Below are 26,865 nucleotides of genomic sequence, written 5' to 3'. Positions count from 1 at the left end.
GAGCTCAAAAAAACTTCCTGCAATAAGATAAGCGAAACATGTCATCTTTAAATAAAATATATAAATAAAAAAAAAAAATTAAAATTAAGTGTATATTATTAATTCAAATATTCATCAGTCAACTTAGTACCTAACACAAGCTACGCTTACTTTGTGACTAGCATCGAATTCAAAGCGAATTAGTACTAAGAGAAGTGGTAAATTAAGAAAAAGCTTTAAAAGGAGTTCCACTCGCTTTTCGCGTATTACTTACATGCCCATATGAGTCTCAAAGAGCTTAAGTACACAAGTATGTGGTGTGATCTTGGCCTTATTATATTTTGGCATTGAAAGTATCGCGAATGGAGTCGTGAGTGACATGGCAGGTCTTAGGGTTCCGCTGATAAATGGTCCTCTTTCATCTAGCAACAGATTATAGGCCAAGATAGGACCGTCGAAAAACCCGAGTATCGTACACACATTGCGATTTAATACTGTTTTTATTATCATCATCATCATCATCATGTCAACCAATCGACGTCCACTGCTGGACATAGGTCTTTTGTAGGGAGTTCCACAATACACGGTCCTGGGCCGCTTGCCTCCAGCGGCTCCCAGCGACTCGCTCGATGTCATCTCTCCACCTCGTTTGGGACCGACCTACGCTGCGTTTACCGGTGCGGGGTCACCATTCCAGCACCTTAAGACCTCAACGTCCATCGGTTCTCCTAGCTATGTGCCCTGCCCATTGTCAATTCAGCTTCGCGACTCGCTGAGCTATGTCGGTAACTCTAGTTCTTCTACGGATCTCCTCATTTCTGATTTGATTACGTAGAGATACTCCTAGCATAGCTCTTTCGCCCGCTGAGTGCCTCTGAGCCTTCTTATGAGGCCCATAGTTAGCGCAGAACAGTTTTTTTTTTACGTGTTCCTTCCTATTTTCCTCCGACATGACGGTCGGAGACTGTTCCAGGTCGGTACTTACAATTTCACTCAGTTAATTGTATGTATTTGCTCTGTTTTGTATATTCTCATATACATTGAGGTGCAGATTTGTCATTCGGTGTACATTCTTATCTATCACGCTGATTATACGTATATACTACTTTTACATTACATCAAATTACCTACATATTAGTCTTACTTATTTTATAGTGCTTACCTACAAGCTAATAATATTTAACCATTATATATTTTTCTTCTTTTACAGTTACAATTTTTTTTTTGTTATTTCATTTTTTTTAATTAGTTATTATATTATTCTGTTCAATTTTTTTTTTTTTTTGGTCTTTTTTTTTTCCTCTTAGTTTAGTTACAGTCGCTTACTGTTTTTATGTAAAAAAGAAAATACCAAACATACAAACACATGTGAACACATGATGTAGAGCTTTTTGTGATAGAGTTCGTCCCGAGAAGTTCTACTGCCAGCAGCATTGCTGTGTCCTGTGTAGCTTGAAGGGCGTTGTTGATGGTGTAATTACAGGGCCCTGATGCTTAACACCGATGCCTCAGGTTTATGGACACTTCGTAGGACATGTATCTTGCATGCCCTGCTAAGTTAAGTGTTGCTCTGTTTATATTCGATGGTTTTCCATTAACGATCTGGTAGGCCATAGACTTAATATTTAAAAAAACTGCGAAATCAGTGCAGTTTAAATTAAAGCTTCGTGTAGCTTTTTATAGCGGCTGTGCATATTACTCAGTGTATAACGGCAACGTGGGTTCGATTTATGGATCTACTAGTAAAACAGGTATTGGGTGGTTACAATTTAAAAAAAAAACTTAATGCCGACCATCCCGAAGTTTGAAAAATGGCGAGTAATTAATAAGCTGAGTATGATGACAAAGACGATTTCTAGCATGATGTGCGAAAATATTATCAAAATATTTACTTAATTTATAATTCTTGTGTTAACAAGAATTTCACAAATTAAGATTAAAACCATTTTATTTTACAAAACGTATTTTGTCTATGCAGGTTTTGATATTTTATGTTCTATAATAATCATCATCATATCAACTCATTACCGGCACACTATAGGACACGGGTCTCCTCCCACAAAGAGAAGAGGTTAAAGCCGTATTTAACCACGCTGGCCCAGTGCGGATTGGTTGGCTCCAAACACTTCTGAGAACATTATGCAGAACTCTCAGGAATGCAGGTTTCCTCACGATGTTTACCTTCTCCATGAAAATAAGCAAATGATAGTTTAATTGTTTAAAACGCTATGTGCGTTAGAAAAGTTAAAGGTGCGTGCTGGATTTCGAACTTAGCCCCCCGAAAGTGATGTCGGAGTCCTACCCACTGGGCTATCACCGCTTCATCGCCTAGTAGATTTTTTTTAAGAATAGTTCCTCTCATGTTGACGCCATCTCCTAAACTAAATGGTAACATTAATTTGATAAGGTGATCCATCTCTGGGCACATTTGGAGATGAATGTGATTTGACCTAGAGACGCCTCTTTTCGGTAAAGGATTTAGAAAAACATGCTCGTGTTGTTTATTTTTGTTTCAAGATAATAAGAACTAAGTAGACGCGATTATGTGAAAACTAGGACGATGTCATATTTAAATACATTACAAGGTTTGTTATTCGCACTTGATGCTATTTTTACTTGATTATTGAAACATTTCAGGGATGATCGAGTTGTTTATTAAAAAGGGTTGAGAAGATATATATATACAATATATAGCGGCAGAAATAAGCATAACGGTAATACTTCCCCGGACGTGCTATGATAAAACCTTCATAAAACCTTCTTAAAACAAGAACTCCTTCTTATGTCTCAAATAAGCCTCATTCTTAAGCCAGTAAAAGTTTTCATCCTCTATCTCGCTAACCCAGAAAGAAGGTTCCAAAAGAGGAAGAAGATTTACAAAATCTTTCATTTAAAAGAATTAATTATTATTTACTTAAATGGCAATTTTCTTGTTTGCATTTTCAAAAACGATTTAGTTTTTAGGACAAGGGTTTTTGTACAACCATCCATTCCCATTTCTCTCTTTTTGATACATCTTAATTTGGATGAAATCGTTTCTTTATTGATCTCTAAGTAACGAATTTTTTCAGGTTAGTAATAATCAGCAAAAGCTTTCATCCCCTCACTTTCACCTTTAAATGAAAACAAAAATTTTTTTCAAGTAGGCTTACACTATAAGCACTTTTGAAAACGTAAAGTCTGACAGTTTGGGACTCTACCACCGGTTCGGAAGGCAGATTCTACCAAGAAGAAGACGGCAAGAAACTCAGCAATTGCTCTTTTCCAACATCAACAGTTTAAATTTTAACATATAATTTTCTATCTTATTATAGATGAAAGTGGAGCCGGATGTTTCTAAGCTCGCTGTAATAAATGTGTTTTAACATATTCTTTAAACTTATGAATTGGGTTTTGACGATTCCTAGGTCTTTAAAGTAAAGATTAATATTTTGTCTTGCAAATAATATATTATTATTATTAATAATAATAATCCTTTATTGAAATACAATATTTTTAACTAAATGTTTATCAAATTATTATTAACAATATGGCAAATGGCCGCAAACTCAGCCCTATGGTGTGCATGAGCAAGAATGCTTAGCGCTGATTTTCAGCCTGCTCCTGTATCAAACTGAGCAAACAACCGCGTCGCCCGTTGCGTTTTAACTATAACAAGAGTTATTTTTTAATAAAAAATTTAAATAAATTGTAAAAAAGAACTAACACATACAGTACATATTTAACAGTATAAAGTAAACAAGTAAATGGGTAGAAAAAAATTTTTTTTTTTCAAAAATAAACAAAACAACAAATATATATAACTGATTAAATTACTTACTATTTATCTTCTTATAAATATACTGTGAAACTACAGGAAGTATAACTATTTCTTTAAATTTCACACGTGTAACGTATAAACGTGTTTTAGTCAAAGTTTAAATTTGTTTATTTACAATATACCAAGTTTTAGTTATTTCTAAATATTATTGTAGGTACTATCTGCCTTAAGACCTATTTTTAATCTCTTTTTTTATTCCATTACAAGTTAGTCCACTTGACTACAATCTCAAAGGGTGGTAAGTTATAGTGCATTCTAAGATGGTAGCAGGCTAACCTGTTACATATGGCAGGTATATTAAACCATACCCCCCCCCTAATCGGTTTCTATACGTGCCGGAACGCTTAATCGCTTGGATCCATGTTTGTCTGTAACCATTCAGACCAGACTAGAGTAATGTAGAAACTACTAGCGGACCCAACGAGTCAACTTCAAAAAGTAGTCGTACGCTGTCACGGACTGTTTTATAGAACTTTAAATAAACAATTCCGATATACTTACTACATATTTCCGTCGTTTGGCCTCAACGTTTACCGTTCAAGCATCGCACGCATCGGAATCCCTCAAAAAGGATATTTTTTGCAGTTTTAGCAACATTATTCATATGCCTTGCGACGTGCTGTTGTATGTGAAGAGTTATGTCTTTTATCTCCGACAATATTTATCAGATCCTTATTAAAATAAAACACTAAATATTTGATTGTATACACTTTCAAATAAAAAAGAATTATTAAAATTGATTAAAATTTAACGGAGTTATGAAGTAAAATTGATAAAAAATTTCATCCCATTTCCTGGAGGAAACTTACTGTTTATCGGGATAAAAAGTATCCTATATGTTGACCCAAAATATCAGCAATAACTATACACAATTTTATTTAAATCCGTTCAGTAGTTTTCACGTGATGCCCGGACAGTCAGACAGACAGACAGAGAGACAAAAATTAAATAAAAATCTGTTATGGACTCAGTATCGATTATAAAGCATCCCCCGGTCAACATTTTCAAAATAAGTATATTATTTTAAGTATAGATATAATTCTCGAACTGCCAGTTTCGAACCTGGGACCTACCACGTATAAAATACCGCAGTCACCACTGCGTCGGTATAAAAAGCGTAAAAAAAATAATACCTTTCCTCTTACTAGTACAGACGTTATTGATAACATGTCTCGCTCGACCTTATTTCCTTCCGCCCGGCATTGAAGGCTTCACAAATGGCAATGTTACATACGAAATGATTCAGTAATTCTTATTTATACGTACATTGATGACTGCGAATTAATATTTGCTGCGATTAATATTTAAGAGAGTGACATTCCTGGATTTTATTTCAGAACGTCGCTTACTAAAACGCCAACTAAAATGCTACGTGGCTTCTGAACTCTCAATGGCCATTTGTAGTTTTTCCTTCAAATTTTCTTCCTATTATATACCCCGACCCAATGCGCCATGCCAGTTTTTCTACCTCAAAATAGGGATATCAAATGCGTAAATGGATTCTTAAATCGGACTGAAATCTTCTGAGTTTCTCATCTCCCATTTAAAATTTGGAGGGTAGAATTTTTATAAATCGTAAAACCCTTACTTTTGTATTTTATTTGTCAACCTATTTATTGACCAATATCAAATGACGGACTTATATAATAATAAATTTTCGCCTATTTAAATTCCTTTGGGGTTAAAATTTAAAAAGCTATAAATTTGTAAACCTTCATTTTGTAGGGGCGGCCATCTTGGGCCAAAACTACACAACTGAAAAAACTCTATCATATAAAAATCAAACGCAGTGTACTGCCCGCAGCAAGTCGTACACATTCGGCATTATCTACGCTCCTTTTACGGCCTGCATGAGTATGTATGTATGTTCGTATGTGGTTGGAATTCATCGGAAACCTGATTTGAGCGGAATTCTTGTTTAGGCATTATTTATTACCTAGGTCTATATGACCTAGATTGGCGATATGTGGAAATCTGGGTACTTAACTACTTAAATAGTTAACTTGAGTACCCACTCATTCCGACACATACGGCATACAGATAAGAAAACTACCACTTTACGTTACAAACAGAAGATAGATATTTAAAAAATAAGATAAGAAGGGTTTCTTCAATCTAAATCGCTAGTCCTACTTTCTCAATCACGCCAAAATGGCTGAACGGATTTGGATAAAGTTTGGCATGCACTTAGTCTTCTTAGCACCTAGTCATGGAAAAGAACATAGGCTACCTTCTATCCCGATTCCTTAAGTAGTTCCAGAGGTAAAATCGAAAACTGTTTACGAGCTAAGCCGCGGGCAGACAGCTTTGAAAAGTTCCATAGCTTAGGTGACATGCATACTTTGGTATTGCATGTCACCTATGAAATAGTTGAAATAGTTCCTGAGCATTCTTTATCTTCCTTTTTTTTTGGGTTTTTTTAAACTACGAAACGAATTCTCATTCAGTTTTCAGCAATAAATAAAGGGATCCAAGAGGTGAGTTTTAAATAAGCAGTGAAGATAGAGAGCATATTTTTTTTATTTTTTTATATTAATAGCGGGCAAACGAGCAAGTGGGTTACCTGATGGTAAGTGATCACCGCCACTCATAAACATCTGCAGCACCAGAGGTGCCACCGATGCGTTGCCGGTTTTTAAGGAACTTGTTTATCCGCCCCTTGAATAACCCTAGATTGAATTTTTGAGGAAACACATCAGATGGGAGATTGTTCCACAGTTTGCAAGTGCGCGGTAGAAATGATCTGGGTTTTCGATCAGTAGAAAAATACCAGGCATCCAGATGATGAGGGTGGAATTTATTTCTACGACGTGAGGTGCGTCAGAGATTATATAGATTATAGTAGAGAAATGTACAGAAATTCAAGGATATGTATTATGTCGTAACACACATATAATTTTTGTGCGCTTACAAACGCTGGCTAAACCTTACTAAATGGATTATATTAATGTACTGCGGAATTGTTATATTAATCTTCATCATCATATCAACCCATTACCGGTTCACTACAGGGCACGGATCTTCTTCCACAACAAGAAGGGCTTAGAGCGTAGTCCACCACACACCTATGAGAAGGTTATGGATAACTCTGATGACGGTTGATAGGCGCAGTGCGCAGCGACCCTGCTTTCTGAGTCTTAGCCCGTGGGTTCGATTCCCACAACCGGAAAATGTTTGTGCGATGAACACGAATGTTTTTCAGTGTCTAGATGTTCATCTGTATTTTATAAGTATTTATGTACATTATTCATAAAAGTATTCATCAGTCATCTTAGTACCCATAACACAAGGTACGCTTACTTTGGGACTAGATGGCGATGTGTGTATTGTCCTAGTTTATTTAGTTTTTAATTATATATTTAACTCTCAGGCATGCAGGTTTCCACACGATGTTTTCCTTTACCGTTGAAGCAGGTGATATTTTAAATACTAGAGGTGCGTGTTGTGGTTTGAATTCGTCCCCCCCCTAAAGTGAACCCGATGTTTTAACCACTGGTCCATCACCGCTTCATTGTATTATTTAAAATTTCAAACTGACCCACATTAGTAACTACATTACACCCGTGCGAAGTAGAGTGATACGGGACACTTTATTGCTTGTGAAATTTCACGGGCTAATACAATTTTGATAATAGTTAAAGTATAGGGTATATAGTTTTGAGGAAATTCACTGAACGTTGCTAAAAAAGTTCAAAAACAGCAAAAAATGCATTGGATTCTGAAATCGAACAATGTTACATCATCATCACATCAACCGATAGACGTCCACTGCTCGACATAGGTCTTTTGTAGGGAGTTCCAAGTTCCACGGTTCTGAGCCGCTTGGATCCAGCGGCTACCTGCGACGCGCTTAATGTCGTCTGTCCACCTTGTTGGGGGCCGACCAACGCTGCGCTTACCAGTTCGGGGCTGCCATTCCAGCACCTTGGGACCCCAACGTCCCTCCTTTCTCCTTACTATGTGCCCGGCCCATTGCCATTTCAGCTTCGCGACTCGTTGAGCTATGTCGGTAACTCTGGTTCTTCTACGAATCTCCACATTTCTGATTTGATCGCGTAGAGATACTCCGAGCATAGCTCTCTCCATCGCCCGCTGAGTGACTCTGAGCCATCTTATAAGGCCCAATGTTACATACTGAAATTGAATCCGGTCATGTAAAGATCTTAAATAATCGTTACTTTTTGTCAAACCGTTCAGGAAATTTGGGCAAAAAAACAATTTTACCCAATTATCATAAAACATGACGAGCTAATTATTCCCCCGAGCGTTTCCTGTGAGCGAGGTCACTTCCTACATAACATTCAGTGTGTCTAGGTCACATATGTCACACGAGTCAAATGGCTTTTGCCTGTTTACACTTTACACTGCGTTATATTGCAATTTTCTCAACATTCTCATTTAGCTGTTAAAAGCTAGAATGACCTACTGGAAATAGCTTGACTGTGTATTGGAAGAGTCACTGGGCGAATGAATACATTTTTATTGTGCACCACGAATACAATATAGTAAAATATACTAATGATGAATATTTAAAATGACATTTGTTAGTAATTATTAATTTATTTGTATTCTTTGACATGTGCCCATATATAAACTTAAGTGTAATTTATTATTTTATTAATTATATTGTGTTATTATAAACATTGTAATTGCCAATATCTTAATTGTACCTAGTAGTAACAAATTAAAATGTTAAACACTACCCTAAAAACAATTTGCATGCCAATTTGGCGTGGTACAGTTAAGATCGGCATTTATTTTTTGTAACACCTATTTACCTGTATCAGCAAATAAATAAAATTGAATTGAATTGAATTGAAAAAATTATATTTAGTTGAATGATTTGGGGTGCATTTATTTGAATAAGGGCCACTTCTTACTTATTCAGTATGTCTAGGTCACATAATAGGTCACACGCGGCAGATTGCTTTCGCCTGTTTACACTTTACACTGCGCGATATTACAATTTTCTCAATATTCTCGTATTATCTAAAAAAAAATGACGTACTGAAAATGTTTGACAGTATATTGGAAAGAATCTTAACTCTTCCGCCCATATATATCTTTGAAATCTGCAAATTTGTGAAGGAAAATATGGAATTTTACACTAAAATGAAAGGAAGAGAACGGCGTTTTCCGGGTAAAACTAAAAATAATAAAAAAATATTCGAAATTAGCAATCCACGAGCAAAGTCGACACGCAATGTCTATAATAATATTTAAATATCGGCGAAATTTTATTAGAAATACTGAAACTAAAATGAATTAAATAAAATATTTAATAAATAGTTCATAGGGCGATGCCTTTATTAAGTCAATGTTTTTTTAATTTTCAGAATCCAATAAAATCGGTTTATACGATGTCTTACTTATGTTTTTAAAATACATTGCATTTTTTCAATTAAATAAATGGCTGCGTCTATATTAAAGGTACACCATACAAAAAATAACAGATAATTTGAACACTATATAAAGTAACTTGTAGTTTAGCGTCCATTTATGTGATTAAGGGTTACTTCCTAGATAGCGTATAGGATGTCTAGGTCACATGTTACACGAGGCAAATGGCTTTTGTTTGTTTACACATAATACAAGGCTCTGCAATTTTCTCGACAATCAGCTGATAAAAGCTAGAATTACCTACTGAAAATAGTTTGACCGAGTCTTGAAAGAATCGCTGAGAGAATGAATACAATGAAAATATGAATACAACATACCAATTTAAATTTAGGCTTCCTCTTTGGATAATCAGGTCCTGTCCTGTCGATCTCTGTGGCGCGGTGGACAGCGTTTGGAACCCGGTTTCGTTCCCTGGGCGGCTCAATTTGGAAATTTACAATATCTGAATTATTATTGTCTCTATATGGTCTGGTCTAATGGAAGGCATCGGTCGTGGCTAGTTACCAACCTATAGCACTTCAGAGTACTAGATAAAATTCGAAACTGCTGAACTGATTTCAATAATTATTTCCCCACTATAAAGTTATTTTAACAAGCAGCAACAAATACAGAAGCAATCGGTTATTCCGTTTAGGAAATACGATGCCACAGACACATACTCAGGCACGTAAACGCAAAACAGATTTTACCATGTCGTTTTTGGGTCGGGGGTAAAAAATAAATACTTCATAGCAATTAATAAACAAAATTATGTACATTCAAACATAGGAGGAAAATATGTTAATAATAATATATTTTATTTATTTATTTACGCACATACAATTAAAATAATTAATTAAATAGGCATATTTGTAAAACTTTCCGATAGCATTTTATTATTTAAATATATACTTATTATTATAACCGATTAAGATCATAAACTGAGGTCACACTGCTTGACCTCAAGATAATGTAAATAAAAAAGGTGATTATATCGTAAGCCCAGAGGGAAAGCGAAATTGTCTTTACCAATAATGTCGCGATAAAATCTCATTAAACTGTGATTGAACCAGTAACTGTTTGTCAACGTCAAATATTATATTCGTTGGTTGAATAAAGTTTCAAAAATTACCAACCAAAAATGTACTTTAATATTTTATTTTTGGCGTTTTTGACTTAAAGCGAAGTTTTAACATTTCGAAAACGAAAATGAACTAAATAAATACTCTTATAATGTCTAGTCCTAGCCTCCCAACGGAAGGGTTTTCTCATTTTATACTAAGATATGAAGCCCAAGAGTTTGTTTGTTTATTTGTTTACTTAAACGCGAGGATCTCAGGAACTCCTCAGAAATGTCTGTTATAAGGAGTGGAGTGCACAGGGTCTTTGATACTTGGGCTTGGGCATAAATATGGAAGATGGCGTAAAATGGAAAAGTCCTTCGCCTTTATAAGTTTTACAAAAATTTTTGGTTATGTAGTGCTTTAGTCCATTTATGAAGTGCAGGCCACTGTTTATAAGGTCTACATGAATAAAACATTTTTGAATTTTGAACTTGAATAACCACTCTGGGCAAACGGGTTGGTGATCGCATTATTAGTAGCACAGAGGACGCTGCACGCTGCCCCTTACCCGTTTTGTTCCCTTGGTCGCCTCTTACGAGAACCTCGGGAGGAGTAAGTGTGGTGACAACTGTAGTCTCTGCCGTTATTACACGGCATAATAAAGGTACACAACCTAAAAGTAAATATTTACTAGCTGTAGAACTACAATTACCCTGTCTATGCCACAGGCTGACTCATGAATGCAATTTAAATTTAAACATGAAATAAATAAAAAAAAAACTTAATAAAGAAGACCCGGTTCCAAGGTACAGGCAAAAAGTTGTTAACAATTCAAGAAGCGATGACACATTGTTCGGTCGACTCGGAGCGGCCGAGATCTTGGCTCATGACCTTCGCTCGGCGCGAAATGTGATTTGAGACGAATACTAAACAACTCGTTACATATTCCATACATAATCATGGGACAGGGAAATAGCCGGACTTTGGGGCAATAAACAAATATTTGTTATGCATTAATTAATTGCCTTTTTGCTCTAGTGGTCACCATGTTCATCTACAGATCATGAGTTCCTGGTCTCGAATCCTTGTTCGGACTAAAATAATAATTTAAGGTAACTAGCTTTTGCCCGCGTTTATTACGGTTTATTGGGAGGCTTCGGACGTGGTTACCACCCTATGAATGAATGAATGAATACAGTTTTATTGTACACCAAAGAAAAAAAGTAGTTACAGAGATATAAATACATATCAAGAGAGTACAATTTGGTGGCCTTATGTACCCTATCAATAAAAAGAAAGATAAAAATAGAAGCAGAATGTCGATGTCGCGTAGAAACCGATTAGGGGTATTTAATATAACTGCCATACCAGTTTACCCCGTAGCTATCTTAAACTGCATCATAACTTGCCATCAGATGAGATAGCAGTCAACTTGTAGTGAAAAAAACATTTTCTTTTCCCGGGATACAAAGTCTATGTTATATTATATTAGTATAGATTGTATGTATAATGTATCCTATTAAGGAAGATTCAGTATCAGTCCGGAGTTTGGAATCTGGCGGTGCACACCCCCGTGCTTCGGGGAGCACGTAAAGCCGTCGATCCCGGTACCACTTACTTGTGGTAATAGTCGTTAAAGCCCACCAACCCTCATTGGAAAAGTGTGGTGTGTCTGACCTAGAACCGTATTTCCTATTATGTCCAGCAGTGGGTCCTTAATAGGCTGTGGATGATGATATTGAATTAACTCTTCGTCGGCCTAGTTGGCGCAGTGGTGAGAAATGTGGTCCTACACGTTACAGGTAACAGGTTCGATCGCCGGCGTGGGCAATTTGGGAATTATTTTTTTTTGAATTTTCTCTGGTGATCTGGTGGGAGGCCTCAGACGTCTTTATATAGTAACATAGGATTTGGTATTCCGGTACGATGCCACGTATAAACCGATTAGGGTTATCGGTTAAATTAATTGTCACCCACCACTGCACCATGGAGGTCAAAAGTTTTTAGACGACGATAAATAATATAAAGATATGAACAATAGAATGTAAAATGTCGAATCAACGTCCAAAAATATTATCTTTTAATTTTTTAAACAAACATACCGACAGCTGAAGTGGCAATGGGCGGGGCACATAGCTCGGAGAACCGATGGACGTTGGGGTCCAAAGTGTTGGATTGGCAATCCCGTGCCGGTAAACGGGTAGGTCGACCCCCAACCAGATGGACGGACGACATTATGCGAGTCGCGGGGAGCTGCTGGATACAAACGGCCCAGAATCGTGGAATTTGGAACTCCCTACAAAAGACCTATGTCCAGCAGTGGACGTCAATCGCATGATTTGATGATGACGATGACATATAAATAATTTATCAATACAAAATCCTTTGCTGTAATATTTGCTGGCATGCGGAGAGATTACAAGGCAAAGAAACGTTCAGAGCTTGTATAATACTAATATCTCTGTAACACGGAAAATGTAACATCAATAAGGAAGTTTTTTGGACAAAAAAATATGCGAGGACTTCTTAAATACGTTTCAAAGGTTGCAGATTTTTTTAATGGCTGTAATAGTACTTTGGCACCTTAAGGACAAGAAGTCTTATCTGTTTTCCCGTCACAATTTTTATTGTTATGGCATGCTTGTCTATGAATTTAACAGAGACAAAATGACAAAGAAGAACCTACTTTTTACTGTGAAAATTTAGTAATATAATCATTTATAATTCCAATTTTAAACAAATTTATTTATTTATTTATTATTAGGACAAACTACAATGGTTACATATCAGATGAAAACGATGATCTTGCATAAACTGTTTTGCAGATAATCATCACCCTCCAAAGCGTAACAACTAAAAACACCACTTAACAAAAATAAATCTACTTTTGTCGAAACTAAGTTCTTTTATAGGATAACTTAAACACTCGTGCTGATAGTTACACTTGTCAAATACTCTCCAATACATTTATAATTAGTCAAGCAAAATCCATGTAAATAAAAAAAGTATTATTTTCGCAAAAAAATTGCCCCGGGTGAGGATCGAACTCACGACCTTAAGATTATGAGACTTACGCGCTGCCTACTGCGCTACCGAGGCTGTTGACGTGGCAAGGAAAAATAGTATACATTTTGTTCTAGATTCAAGAAATAAAGAAATTCAAATAAAGATGAGACAAGGTGTTAGGTCTACCTAAATATTTAAAAAGAAAAAGTACCTGGAATAATATCGTGGTTGGAAATAATTATAGTAAAGAACTCTATTATTTAAGGCTTAAGATTTATTTTCGTGTGACTTAACGGGTGATTGAAGATAGACGTTTACCGATAGTAGTTGGTTCAGGTCTAAAAATACCTTCAAAAAGTTGTTTAACAATATGCACTGGCCTTGGGATTAAATAACGTTCGTTAAACATAGGCTTTATTATTTATCTGACTACAGCGACGCAACGAGGGGGTAGTGAGTTTTTCATTGTATATTTCAATCGTGGAGGAAATAGTGACTTTGGAGTTTTGCCAGATGGCATGGCGATGTCTGGGAACTGCTAAGCATTTCTCCCTACCGACTTGTTTTAAGCGTAGTTTCACTTTTTCTCCTCGTCTTTTTTAGCATTGCATACAAAGCTATTTGGATAGCGTTTTGGGTTTGAGCACTCAGCCGATGAGGTATTCCAGAATTTATAATAATGAAACCCTTTTGTTCTATAACTTTTTCCTGATCTTTCCTGACTTTAAGATGAACTATCATCACCATATAACCCCTTACAGGTCCACTTTCCTAAGCTAAGAGTATGTGTAATGCTAAGGTCAAATATTGTAAGGAAACGTGCACGCCTGAGAGTTCTCGACAAAGTTCTCAAAGGCGTGTGGAGTCCACCAGTCCGCACTGGACCAGCGTGATGGACTACGGCCTCAATCCTTCCGGGTGGGCGATGGGTTTATATAATTATGATGATAATGCCAAATAGACCATTGAAAATCAGCTAAGTATACATTTTTTTATTATTTTTGACAAATAGGTTTATGGCTCCGCGGACTTGGGTTAGATGGACTCAAGACACATACCTAGATTACCTAGTATTTACGTATGATGAACCAATAAGTCCACCCAAGAGAACTACTTACGTAGTTAGGCTGAAATATTATTAATATTATACTGCATTATTCTACTAGTCAAGCCCTTTCATTGATTTCATTTGATAATATGGAGTTTTGATTATATGATGAATATGGCGGCGGCCATCTTTAACCGTAACCATCACATATAGCAAAGAGAGGGTTCTTTCCAACTAAATTCACCCTTCAAAACAAAAAAAAAAACAAAATCAGTTCATCTGTTCAGCCGCTACATTGCCAAAGACAAACACACCGCAAACACACGCACACACATACACGCACACGCAGACACAGAGACACGTCAAACTTATAACAAACTGTCTTCTTTGCGTCGATGGCTAAATATAGCCGTAGATTTAGAAAAGATGAACCGATTTCTTAAATTAAATGGATCCTCAGGAGATGTTGTCTTAAAAACGCACATTTGTAACGTAAGAGCCTGGTGCTACCCAACGTTTCATTTACCTTTGGCCTACTCACCAAATTAATATCGTGTGAGGCGGGTCACCACATAAGTAGGTTACGTCATTGAGTACGGCTTCGGAAGACTTATGACGATCTGATTTCGCAATATTCAAAAGTGTTACTATAGGCACAGTTAAAACCTTTATTTATAAGCAATCCAAAAGACGTGGCATAGGACAATCGTGCAAGTAGAATGCTCCAGTCAGTGCAAATTTGTGCAAATAGTGGCTTGTACAAGGTGATAGCCTAGTAGAAAGCGGTGATAGCCTAGTGATTGAATTGGTAATAGGCTTTGGTTAAAGGCTTTGGTCTGCCTATCGGAGGGACCAGTGGCGTGCACAGGGTTTTTGACCAAAGTATAGCCCATGAAGAAAGAAGATGGGATAAAATCCTTCCCCTTTATGAGTTACACAAACATTTTGGGGTAGGCAGTGCTTTTGTGCATGTATGAAGTGCCCGCCACTGGGAGGTTCCGAGTTCGATCTCCGGCAGGCAACTTTAAATTTTCGGAGTTATGTGTGTTTTTTAATTTGAAGCATTCAAAATATCACTTTCATCATCAACCCATTACTGGCATTCTACGCGGCACGGGCCCCTTCCACAATGGGAAGGGATAAAGGCCGTACTCCACGACGCTGGCCCATTGGGGATTGGTGGACTCAACATTTCTTTCATTTCCTTTTTTTGTGTTTTTACTTTTAATTAATTATTTAAATGTGACTTGTTATTTAATGTAGAAAATTTATATAATCATTGACGAATAATTTTTGCACGCCAATCTTGGCAGGATATGTGATACTTATAAAATTTAATTAACACCTATGTAAACATGTTGCATGTACCATATTCAAGCAAAAAAAAAAAATTATTGACTGACAGAGAGGGGTTAAAGTGCGTGCTGGGATTCGAACTCTGCCCCCCGATAGTGAAATTAAAGTCCTAACCTCTGGGCTATCATAGCTAAGGAAAACATCCTGAAAAAACCTACATGCCTGAGATTTCTCCAGAATGTTCTCAAAGGTGTTGAAGTCTACCAACCCAAACATGGCCAGCGTGGTGGACTACGACCTGTACCCCTTCTCATTGTAGGAGGAGAACCGTACTCTTTAGTGGGCCGGTAATGGGTATGTGATATTTTAAATGCTTCAAATTAAAAAAAAACATAAAAGTATAACTCCGAAAAGTTAAAAGTGCGTGCCGGAGATCGAACTCGGAACCTCCCAGTGTCGGGCACTACATACATGCACAAAAGCACTGCCTACCCCAAAATGTTTGTGTAACTCATAAAGGCGAAGGATTTTATCCCATCTTCTTTCTTCAGGGGCTATTATACTTTGGTCTAAAAACCTGTGCACGCCACTAGTCTTTCCGATAGTAAGACCAAAGCTGTTAACCACTAGCCTATCACCCGTGCCCTGTAGTAACCTGGTACCCTTCACATTCTGAGAGTAGAAATTAGCCCTAAGGTGATCTAGCAATGGTTTGACAATGACAGCAACGTTCTTTACCATGTCCGTTTTAATGTTTGGTATTAAATAAATGAATAAAGGAAGTTTTGGATAATATGATGAAACCTATTCTTACAGCAATAATTCGATAGCCGGATGATCTTGATCTCTTGCTTATTTAAAAAAAAAAAGGTCAACGAACAATCGACGAGGAAACTCAAGCAAAAAATACCTATCTACTTCGTAACTGCATTTAATCAGTGTTTATATTAATCGTTTGTAATCATCAAAGGTTACATTTTATAAACGGAAGATTTATCGTTCGAAAGCTGTTGCCCGCGACTTCGTCTGCGTTTGTTTTTGATTTTTGATGCGGCATTAAATTTATTTGTAGTTCTAAAAAAAATTAAGTATTCAGTACCAGCCTTAAATGAGGGGTTTGCTGCTGTCCGCTGAGGAGTTCGCTGTCCTCTATCTCTAACCACAGTTCGGGCGAAATTAAACACATATTATACCGTCTATAATACAAAAATAATTATTTAAATCGGTTATAATTTGTCGGAGTTATGGTGTAAAATCGTCAAACACTCATCCCCTCTCCCAAAGGAACCGAGATTATTGTCGGGATGAAAAGTATCCTATATTACTTCTAACACTACCAAGATTATGTATGTGTACAAAGTTTCATGAGGATCGTTTAAGTAGTTTTTGCGTGAAAGAGTAACAAAAAAACTTACATTGACATTTATAATATTAGTAAGGATTATTGTTAGTCAATATTGGCAATGCAAACCTACCTTTCCTGTTTTTGTACAGGAAAAAGTAAGGTTCCTACGTTTTCATTGGTATTTTTATGTTTAGGTATTTAACAATTTTTAAGCGCCATAGCCTAGTGGCTAAAGCTACTGTCTCTCTGTCGAGGGGCCCTTTTTGGAGTTATGTGTCATTGGAGTAATGAATTTGACATATCACTTGCTTAAACCACCAGGACACCATGCCTGAGAAGTTCTGTCTCGATAAACTTCTTCAACCAATTAGTGATATTTACTAGTACCGATGGCTAAACATGCTGTCCGGGGCTCAGATCCAATCTCCTAACTACACTGATTCACTCACATAATTTTTTTACAGAGAAATACAATCCAAATTTTCTTCCCGAACCGAAAATTAAACCCTGTAATTAAAAAAAATCGGGATGGAATTCGTGAAGTCTGGGCATTTGGAGGTCGCACGTCTGAATTGAGTTTCATTGAATATGTAAATGAACAAATTAAGATGTGTTATGTTCGGTAAAAGTGCTTAAAGTAATTTAACTATATAAGTGATTTTTAGTTTACAATTCCAATCACTAAATTAAATATTAAATACAGAATATAAAAAAATGTCTAGCCATATTTTTAATAACGTCCTAAGCACCTAAGCACCTGAAATGGTGTAGTATAATAATCCGCTATGTTTCAATAAGCTAATTAGTGACGTTACCCAACACTCGACAGTCGATAGTCGATAGTCGACAGGGGAACGATCGCCTAATCTTGTTTATAATGTGGGTGGGTAAAGACTCGGTGTACGCGTCTCTACCTACGCTGCATTTGTAATCTGTAGCATTTTAAATACATTTACGAATATGAAAAATCTTTTAAGCTGAAAGTTGTAATTTCTTATTATCATCTAAATTTCTTTATAACATGTCTGTCCTTTTGTATATCATTGTGTCTCTTGTTTTGTTACCCTACCTTCATTTTAATGTATTTTATTAAGTTTATTTTAATTGTAATGGAAGAGCGGAGTCTTCTGACACAGGGGTAGCAATACTATTCTTAAAAGAAGGCTTCAGCGATATATTGATACCAGTTTGTTTCTTACCGAAATAAACTATTTTTATTTATTTTATTTTATTATTTTAATGTTGCAATGCGGTGTTCCGGTTCGAAGGGCGTGGTTGCCGGTGTAATTATATGCACGTGAGGCTTAACACCTACGCCTCAGGTTAATGCTCACAGGGCGGCAGTTTGCAAGACGCATGCGCTCGAAGTGCTACCATACTCTATGGTTTTTCACATACCTAACATACATACATTTTTATAACTATAAAATGAACAATATGCGTACAATTTTACCACCACTATTTCACCACCTTAGGTCAGTCAGTCTATCCAAGGATTTTTTTTAATTTTTTTTTTTTAAATAAATAATAAATATACTACGACAATACACACATCGCCACCTAGCCCCAAAGTAAGCGTAGCTTGTGTTATGGGTACTAAGATGACTGATGAATATTTTTATGAATATAAAAATCAGTGTGTTTTCCATACATGATAAATTATAAGTGTTTATGTAAGTATATATACATAAACACTTAGAAAATACATATAAACACCCAGACACTGAAAAACACTTATGCTCATCACACAAACATTTTCCAGTTGTGGGAATCGAACCCCCGGCCTTGGACTCAGAAAGCAGGGTCGCTGCCCACTGCGCCAATCGGCCGTCAAGCCTACTTTTATGTTACTACCATCACAGAGTTAGGGGGAGCAGGCAACCGTTAGAAAAGAGTAGCGACGGATTGTAAAGCGAGCCCCAACACCAGCCGTGGTGGCAGATGACGACCACGGCCAGTCTGTCAAGACTGTAACGACTAATAAGAGAGTACGTAACGTACATAGAAGGCTCCCAGAACGTAGCGAAATCGCTGGTTCCAATAATTTCATCGCTAGCGAACATTTTCTTCATGTTTTGATAACGAAGTCAAATAGCCTAGGGTTATGTTACTAATGTCACACATGTGTTGAGGAGTGGTCCATAACTGAATATTACCAAACAATAAAACCAGTTAAACTGCCTCGCTGGCACCGCACAGCTCTTGATTATAGCTGATAATACCGCGACGGTGCGACCTACATATAAGATAATGCAAATATTTGAATTACTTGCAGTAAGATGAAGATAATTGTTTTATTTATTCAGATTTCTTTTAATCGATAAGTATTGTTTTATTTATTCAGATTTGTTTTAGGCGTGGGCACGGAATCTGCGCTGGAGAGTTGCAATAAGATTTTTCTTATAGTTTAAATCGTAAAAATTGTTTAGCGCTATATAAATGTTTAAGCTTCTTCTTATTCGACTTCCTTCAAAAAGGAGGTGGTTATGGATAACCTCCTCCTTTTTGAGTTGTTTTGTTTTTTTCAGTTGTTTTGGCCATGAATGTACGAGCATGACCCCGTCATTTAAAGATTAAAGCAATATTTTTGTCTGAAAGGTGTTTATTCCCAAATCGTTCTATTGGTATTTAATATAAAAAAAATATTTTTTTGTAAAAATATTATTTGTGGTATTACCGAAAACCACTTATATTTTTTTAGGTATGTAGGAAATAATAAATGTAAATTAAATTTAACACAATGAAATAAATAGTTACCAAAACTGAATTACCGTTTTGGATAGTCTTTATTATTTCTCATTAAGAATAAATATTTTAATATATTTATTCACTTTCATTTAACGGTTAATTAGATTAAAGTTACAGATTTAAATTGAATTTTTTACACACTTATGTGATAAAGTAATTTTAAGTAAGTAGACTAGAGTTATTAGGGGCGTAATTAATTAGTGTAGTAAACACGCTCAGTTTTTATCTAATTTATAACATTGCGCGCTACGCACGCGATTCTATTACCGTAGCATAGATTCGCCTAATCATCGCGTGCATTTTCATTTATGGATATCTATGCAACCGAAGTGCGGTGCGTGAGACGAGGAGCAGTTTCGGTGCGACCGCTAAACGCTTTGCGGTGCGCAACCCGCTCCGCACCGCCGACACATGTTAAGTAATTAACGCAGAGCGTCTCGTAGTCTGCAATGCCATCTCGTCCGTTTCCGAACGCCTTTTACCGCGCATCCCTCCGATATTATAAAACGGTCGCGTGCGCGCCGCGCGCCCGCAGTCCAACCGCGCTACCGAGCGAGTCACACGCTCCTGTTATGCTAAAGTGGTAATCCCACGCGCTACCAACATGGAGGGGACCCCTCCCAGCCAGGTCATGCCCGAGCCCGACGAGGGCATCGCCTCCGACCGCCGCCCGTCCACCGACGACAACGCTGACTTGTCCGATACCGCCTCCGAGGCTGGCTCGGGCGGCGGGAAGGACTCCGGCTGCGAAGTCGCTCCCGATGCCCAGGAGCCGCCCTACGCGCCCCCGGACGAAGAGTTGGCCAACCGGATCGTGGCGCAAGTGGAGTTCTACTTCTCCGACGCCAACATCACAAAAGATGCCTTCCTTCTCAAACACGTGCGTCGCAATAAGGAAGGGTACGTCTCCCTCAAGCTGATATCCAGCTTCAAACGCGTCAAGCACCTGACTAAGGATTGGCGAGTGGTGGCTGAAGCTTTGAAACGTTCAACAAAGTTGGAGATCAACGAGCCGGGAACAAAACTTCGTCGCATCGAGCCACTACCGGCGTATGATGAGACGACTCCATCTAGAACTGTGGTGGCCGTCAAGATGCCTATCGACCGCCCTTCGGTTGAGAATGTGTCCAGACTTTTTGCAACCTGTGGTGAAATTGCTTTAGTCAGGGTACTTAGACCCGGGAACCCGGTTCCAGCTGATGTCCGTCAATTCCTGAATAAGAATCCGAGCTTGGTGAACTGTGTGTGTGCTTTAGTTGAGTTTACTGAATCCGAGGCCGCGAGAGGTGCCCTGCGCCTGCAAAGCTCGGACGAGGAAGGTATGAGAGTGTATGAACTGAACGGAGTACCTAGGGAACCGAAGAGGAAAACGCCGGTGCGTCGCCCTACGCCAAGACGTCACGAATGCGAGTATTCCTCATGTTGTAGTGGGTCGGAGGCTGAATACGATTACAGATATGGAACGCCGTTTTACAGGCGTAATTCGAGTGGATTTTTCACGCCACGCTCGCCTGAAATACAGACGTGGGTGCCGCGCAGAACTTCCACGTGCAGCCACAGCTCGGATTCGGGAGTGTCGTTTTTCTGCGGCTCGAGGAGAGCCTCTCAAGCGAGCACGGGCAGTGCGAGCAGCGCCGAGGGCTGGCTTTCGCGGAGGCTGTCCGGCTGCTCGCTGAGCGGCACTGAGTGCGGCGGCCGGCGGCTGTCTTGCACGCCGCGCTTCGAGCCGCGCGCGCCCGTGGTGCCGGACGGAACTCGGGGCTTCCACGCCGCCACTCGCCAGCGGAGAATTTCGGACCTCGCGTTGTATTCGCGCTAGAAAGCGCCCGCCAACCGTGACACCTTTCTAATCACGTTGGATAACTACCTTTCACGTACTGACCACCTGGTTTTTAATCTACGAGGAAACGTTCGTGTTCGCGTGTTTAGTTATTTAGTTTATTATAAAAGAATGCATGTAGAGAGTAAACTGGGAGAGTTATAGTTACCTAGCTGTTTTAAAAGTCGACGATCGATTCGTCGACGATTGTGATCGAAGCTCATTTAGATAGGCCTATTTAAGTAACGTATGTAATTTATTAGTATTTAATTATTTATTACCGCGTATTTATTGCGGATAGGGCGCGCGCTTTGGGGAGTTTTCATCCGAGTATGTTAGAGTTGTAAGCACAAAATTCTTTATAGCAAAATCGACATCACAAAGTTTGTAGACTCAACATCTGGCGTGTAGATGTGGGTGATGGAGACGGTCGAGCGCAGTGCGTTGCGTAAATTGGATTGCGAACTATGGATGCCCGTTCCACGTTTACATAACCGAGATAAACGTATATCGGACTGCGTATCTATGCAATATCGCAGCGCGCTCGTTCCGCGTCGGAACTTTGAATTTGGGATGCCACGATGCGCCTTACCAACCGTCCTTTTACATTTTATAAGTTTAATTAAGGTAATTTAAGTCAGTCGCGCCATGTCATGATTTATTTAAGTTTTTTTAATACTATTTTTTAAGTTGTTGTGATTTTAATTGCGTTGCGCAAGAGTGAGAGGTGTGCTATCCGTTCGGAGCAATCTCTTTTGTATTTTATTACTCGATAGCAATGATACATTTCTTCAATTGTATAATCGATATATCGTGCTTGTTTCTTACTTACATAAGTAAGCAATATACTGAAGCTTGTTTGAAATTCTTTTTTGATTAGCATAGTGGCAATGGGAGACGGGTAGCTTAGCTTCTCAGTTTTAAGTTGGCAACGGAGGAGTAATCTTATGATTTAATGTCATAACGCACAAAGCTTCAGGTGCTAAGCTGGCCGCCTCCCAACCTTGATCATCGGATACCACATAATATAAGAGCACGGATTTGTGTTAATCTCTTCCAGGAAAACTGAAACTCCTTACACAAAATTGGTAGATTCAGGTCTAAAATCTGCTACAGTCATAAACAATGAACCCGTAGAATCCACTTTGGTACACCAAGGTATTTTAATTCCGTTTTCTTACGAGATAGTAGAACTGTTCCCAGCCATGGGAGGCTAATAAGTTGAGAATAATGTTATCATAGCTTGAACATCTTGATTGTTTTTGAACATATGTTAAAATCTTTGCTCTCGTATGTGGTACCCGTTTAACAGTCATACTTATTATTGCTAACTCACTTAACATAAATCCTACAGCTGTAACTGTAGATTCTTCTTATACAACACTGAGTTTTGTGTAAATGTTGCACTTGGCACTTTTACACCTGTGAGTTAAGTTAAGGATTCGTGTTGCACCAATGTAACAAAACTTTGCATATTCCACTTTGTATTTCCCATTTCTTATAGTGTAATTTGTCAATAATGTAATTTGTGTTATCTACATTCACACTAATTAAGAAGATAATTTCGAAGGGAACTGCCTCGTTGGATTTGAAGTGTTTGTTTGATTGCCTTTTTATTATATTCCCGGGCGCCACTCGCCTGGATTAAAATCAAATACCTTGTTCACCGATGTACCTCAGTGAGTACGTTATTCGTTTGGTCCCGGTTACTAACACTAACATGCAGTGGCGTGCACTTCATACATGCACAAAAGCGCTGCATACCCTAAAATTTTCATACAACTGGCAACTTAGGAGGGTTAAGCACTGCCTACCTTTATTCTTTGATATAACTCTAACAGTAGGTGGAATTTTTCCATTTTGTGCCATCTTCATGCCACTGCTAACATGTGATAATAATCGATGAAACCCACCAACCCGCTTTCGAGGAGTGTAAAGGTCTAGGAAAGAGGAGCCCTGAGTGAGAATAGGTTGAGGATGATGGAATAGAAATTACTTTTGGCAGATTACTGCTACCTTTTGTATCATATTCGAGAATTTATGGAGTGTTTGACTTATTCAATAATTATGCTACGATTAACGGACGCAGGTTTAACCTAACTGCCCTAGCTATGCCCCCTTGTCATGCCCTCTCTTATTATAAGCTTTAAGCTTAATTGGAGGGGAAAGGGGGTATACCAATCACATTGACCCTCCATTTTGCTCGAATATGAGTTGTATCCTTGTATTTATATCTTGTTATCTCATAAGCAAATCAATAAATTGTAAACTTAATTTATTTATGTCTTTTAAGTTAAGCCCGCCATGCCCAGGCGGGTCCATCTCATACGCAAATCGTTTTTTTTTAACTTTTATTATTTATACTTACTTTTGTTAACTCCCTGCATATAGATATACCTCGATGAGTTGCATTGCAAATATAGTTTTACATAAATAATGCACAATGACTTTCACCCGCCACTCCTCTTTGGAGTAGTGTGGTGGGACTATAATGCTCAACACTGGCACATTTATGAGACTGTTGATGATACCACCGTCTTGTGATTCAACACAAATGACACCATGTCGTTCAGTTTGACCTTAACCTTAGAGTAAGCTAGGAAATCTTACGGCTTTGCTCGGAGATTTTTTTATATAGAATTAAAAAAAATGCACTTATGTTGTATCGAATAATATTATGAAAAATACTTTGTATCGTTGTCATATTCAAATACGACTCCATATATTTTATATAAGAATTTTATGTAATTTGTTGACAGTAACGACGTTGCAAAGTTACTATAAAAATGTAGGTTTACAATTAGACATGTTAATAAAGTAAAAACATTTGAAAACTTCCTTGTGGAAGCCTTATTTATTAGCGATGCAGCTCATATTGGTATGTTACTACGTTTCTTTTAATTTAACACTATTTATAGAAGCCTATACAAACCTGTCAATTTATTTTCTTAATTAAATACACTTGTTATTTTAAAGTATATAGCTTTGTTTACTGTTTTCACCAACCCAGTGATAGTCAAACGTTATTATATGTATGTAAATCTGTATAGCAGCTGCACCACGTTGTACAAGCTATAGAAGAAGCAATAAAACAGCAATTATACAGCTCTAAAATGCTTTTTGGTCATAGGTAGATTTCATTAGGTTATAGAAATATACCTGTAAATTACAGGAATATACATATAACCTAATGAAAATACATCTTCCAAGTTTTTATATTTCAGGGTATCACATTGCCAGTGGCGTGCACTTCATACATGCACAAAAGCGCTGCATACCCTAAAATTTTCATAAAACTGGCAACTTAGGAGGGTTTTGACATGGTTTGCCATTTTACTTCTTTACGCTTACCCTGGTGCAAAATCCTGTGCACGCTACTGCACATTGGCTAATAGGAAATACGAATGACTCCGAATGACGCCGAATCAAATAATAGTTTCGTAAACTAGCATCAGAGGGCATTGTCCGTGTCCTTTATCTAATAAAAAAGGTTGTAAGCCACTTTTAAGCACTTTCCGACAGTTGATCTAAAATTTGGCTTACCTACGTAATTCGGTGACAATGCAATATAATCTTTTCCTGGAGTTGGTCTGATCATGAAGTTTAAATGTTATGATTTCCTAAGCGCGGGATTTCCACTTATCATCAGGTGGGCCATCTCCTAAGTTCATCAATTATCACTATTAAAAAAAAAATGGTAGCATGAAATTGTAGCACAAATTCACTCATTATCGTAAAGTTACGAAGTTTTTTTCTGGGATACAAAGTAGCTTAAATCATTATCGGGCCCATAAATTGTCTATGCAAAAGATTACGTCGAATCATTGCTCTGTAGGTGCGTGATTGAAGGACAAAGCTACAAACCAATTTTTGCATTAATAGTATTTTAAACGGATTGCGCTTGGTCGCCGGTCGGCACAATAAAGTCGGATCTGTTGCGTCCTCCCGCCTATTGTAATAATGGTTTTTTAAATATAAGTTTTTGAGAGCCCGCCGTTTAATTAAGCCCGGCCTTGGTTGTGGAAAGTGTTCGTTACGACCCCGGTTCACCTTGACGGATCGATTCTCACGCTGTGACAGTTGGGTTGCTTCACAGGTTAAAAATATTCATTAAGGCGCATGATCACTGTGTCTTTTTTCAATCTCTTTTTTCTGTTGGCTAAGTCTAAGATGGTAGCGGGCTAACTTGTTAGGGAGTATGGCAGTTATCTTAATATATATAAATCTCCTGTCACGATGTTTGTCCGCGATGGACTCCTAAACTACTTAACCGATTTTAAATAAAATTGGCTCACCGTGAGCAGTCTGGTCCAACTTAAGAGATAGGATATCTTAGATCTTTAATTATAGTCGCAATTTTATTTTATTGCAAATTATTTGTCACATGTTATATATATATGTATATATATACTACAATACTCACTTAAGGCTAAGCGATACTGAATGCTTTAAAAACAAAATCAAACGCAGACGAAGTCGCGGGCAACAGCTAGTATTATTATAGGTTTCTACGAGGCACGTCTTTGTCGGTAGGGTGGTTACTAGCCACGGGCAAAGCCTCCCACCGAATCAAAAGTTTAAAAAAATAAGTTTTATATTTATATTTGATGCTTCTTTTTGTTTTATTTTTTTGCCGATTATGCTGATTAAGAGGTATGATTTTGATATGTATATATAGACTATAAGAAATCGTTAATTACGGAAAATTGTGTATAAAAGTGAGTGTGAATTCTTATTGATCGATTTTGTCTGGTTCAAGCTCTGGCTGACTGACCGATCTATCGACATTCAGCTCACACCACTAGACGGGTTGAACTGAAATGTATCATACTATTATAACGCATCCGTCCGCAAACAAATACTTTTTTGAAAATTTATCCTCCAAGGGAGTAAAACGGTGGTTTAAAATTTGTATGAAAATCGAATTATACTTATAATATTAAGAAAATTCATTGATTACAAGTAGGCTTAGTTTAAAAGCAATTTTTAAACGTCAAGTCAGTCGGTTTGTAGTGACTCTACCACCGGTTCGGAAGGCAGATAAAAGGTTATCTAATGGCAGTTATAGTGCAACAAGTGGGTGTTGATTGTAGTGACAGTGTGATGAATATAATATTTATCATATCGTTGTTGCTTTGCTGATAACCTGCAGCCCTGGGTTGAAACTAATTTACTCTGTTTCACGTCAGTAACAGATGATCGTGACTTTTAGACGCTTATTAAATTTTGTACAACATACTAATTCTATGCTACTATAGTACTAAAATTAAATATAAACAATTTTTTTTTTATTCATGTAGCCCTATCACAGGCACTTATGAAGCGTAATACATATATGTTTACATAATTGTAAAAGGATGG

General features: G+C 37.6%; 1 protein-coding gene and 1 non-coding gene across 2 annotated transcripts; one reads left to right on the top strand and one right to left on the bottom strand.

Annotated features, from left to right (window-relative positions):
• Positions 1 to 13,268: 13,268 nt before the first annotated feature.
• Trnam-cau lies at positions 13,269 to 13,341 on the bottom strand. Its single transcript has one exon. It is a non-coding gene; the product is annotated as a tRNA-Met (tRNA).
• Positions 13,342 to 20,054: 6,713 nt separating this feature from the next.
• Positions 20,055 to 24,474, top strand: LOC120624313 (la-related protein 6). The gene has a single exon (XM_039890781.1). The coding sequence runs from the start codon at positions 20,290 to 20,292 to the stop codon at positions 21,502 to 21,504; it is 1,215 nt and encodes a 404-aa protein (XP_039746715.1). The 5' UTR covers positions 20,055 to 20,289; the 3' UTR covers positions 21,505 to 24,474.
• Positions 24,475 to 26,865: the final 2,391 nt, after the last annotated feature.

The sequence above is a fragment of the Pararge aegeria genome, chromosome 1, assembly GCF_905163445.1.
Source record: "Pararge aegeria chromosome 1, ilParAegt1.1, whole genome shotgun sequence".
Taxonomy (NCBI): Eukaryota; Metazoa; Arthropoda; class Insecta; order Lepidoptera; family Nymphalidae; genus Pararge; species Pararge aegeria.
This window is presented reverse-complemented; position numbering and strand designations above follow the sequence as displayed.

Bases quoted from the DNA above. Each gene is read 5' to 3' on its own strand.
- LOC120624313 (XM_039890781.1), top strand. From the start codon at position 20,290: ATGGAGGGGACCCCTCCCAGCCAGGTCATGCCCGAGCCCGACGAGGGC.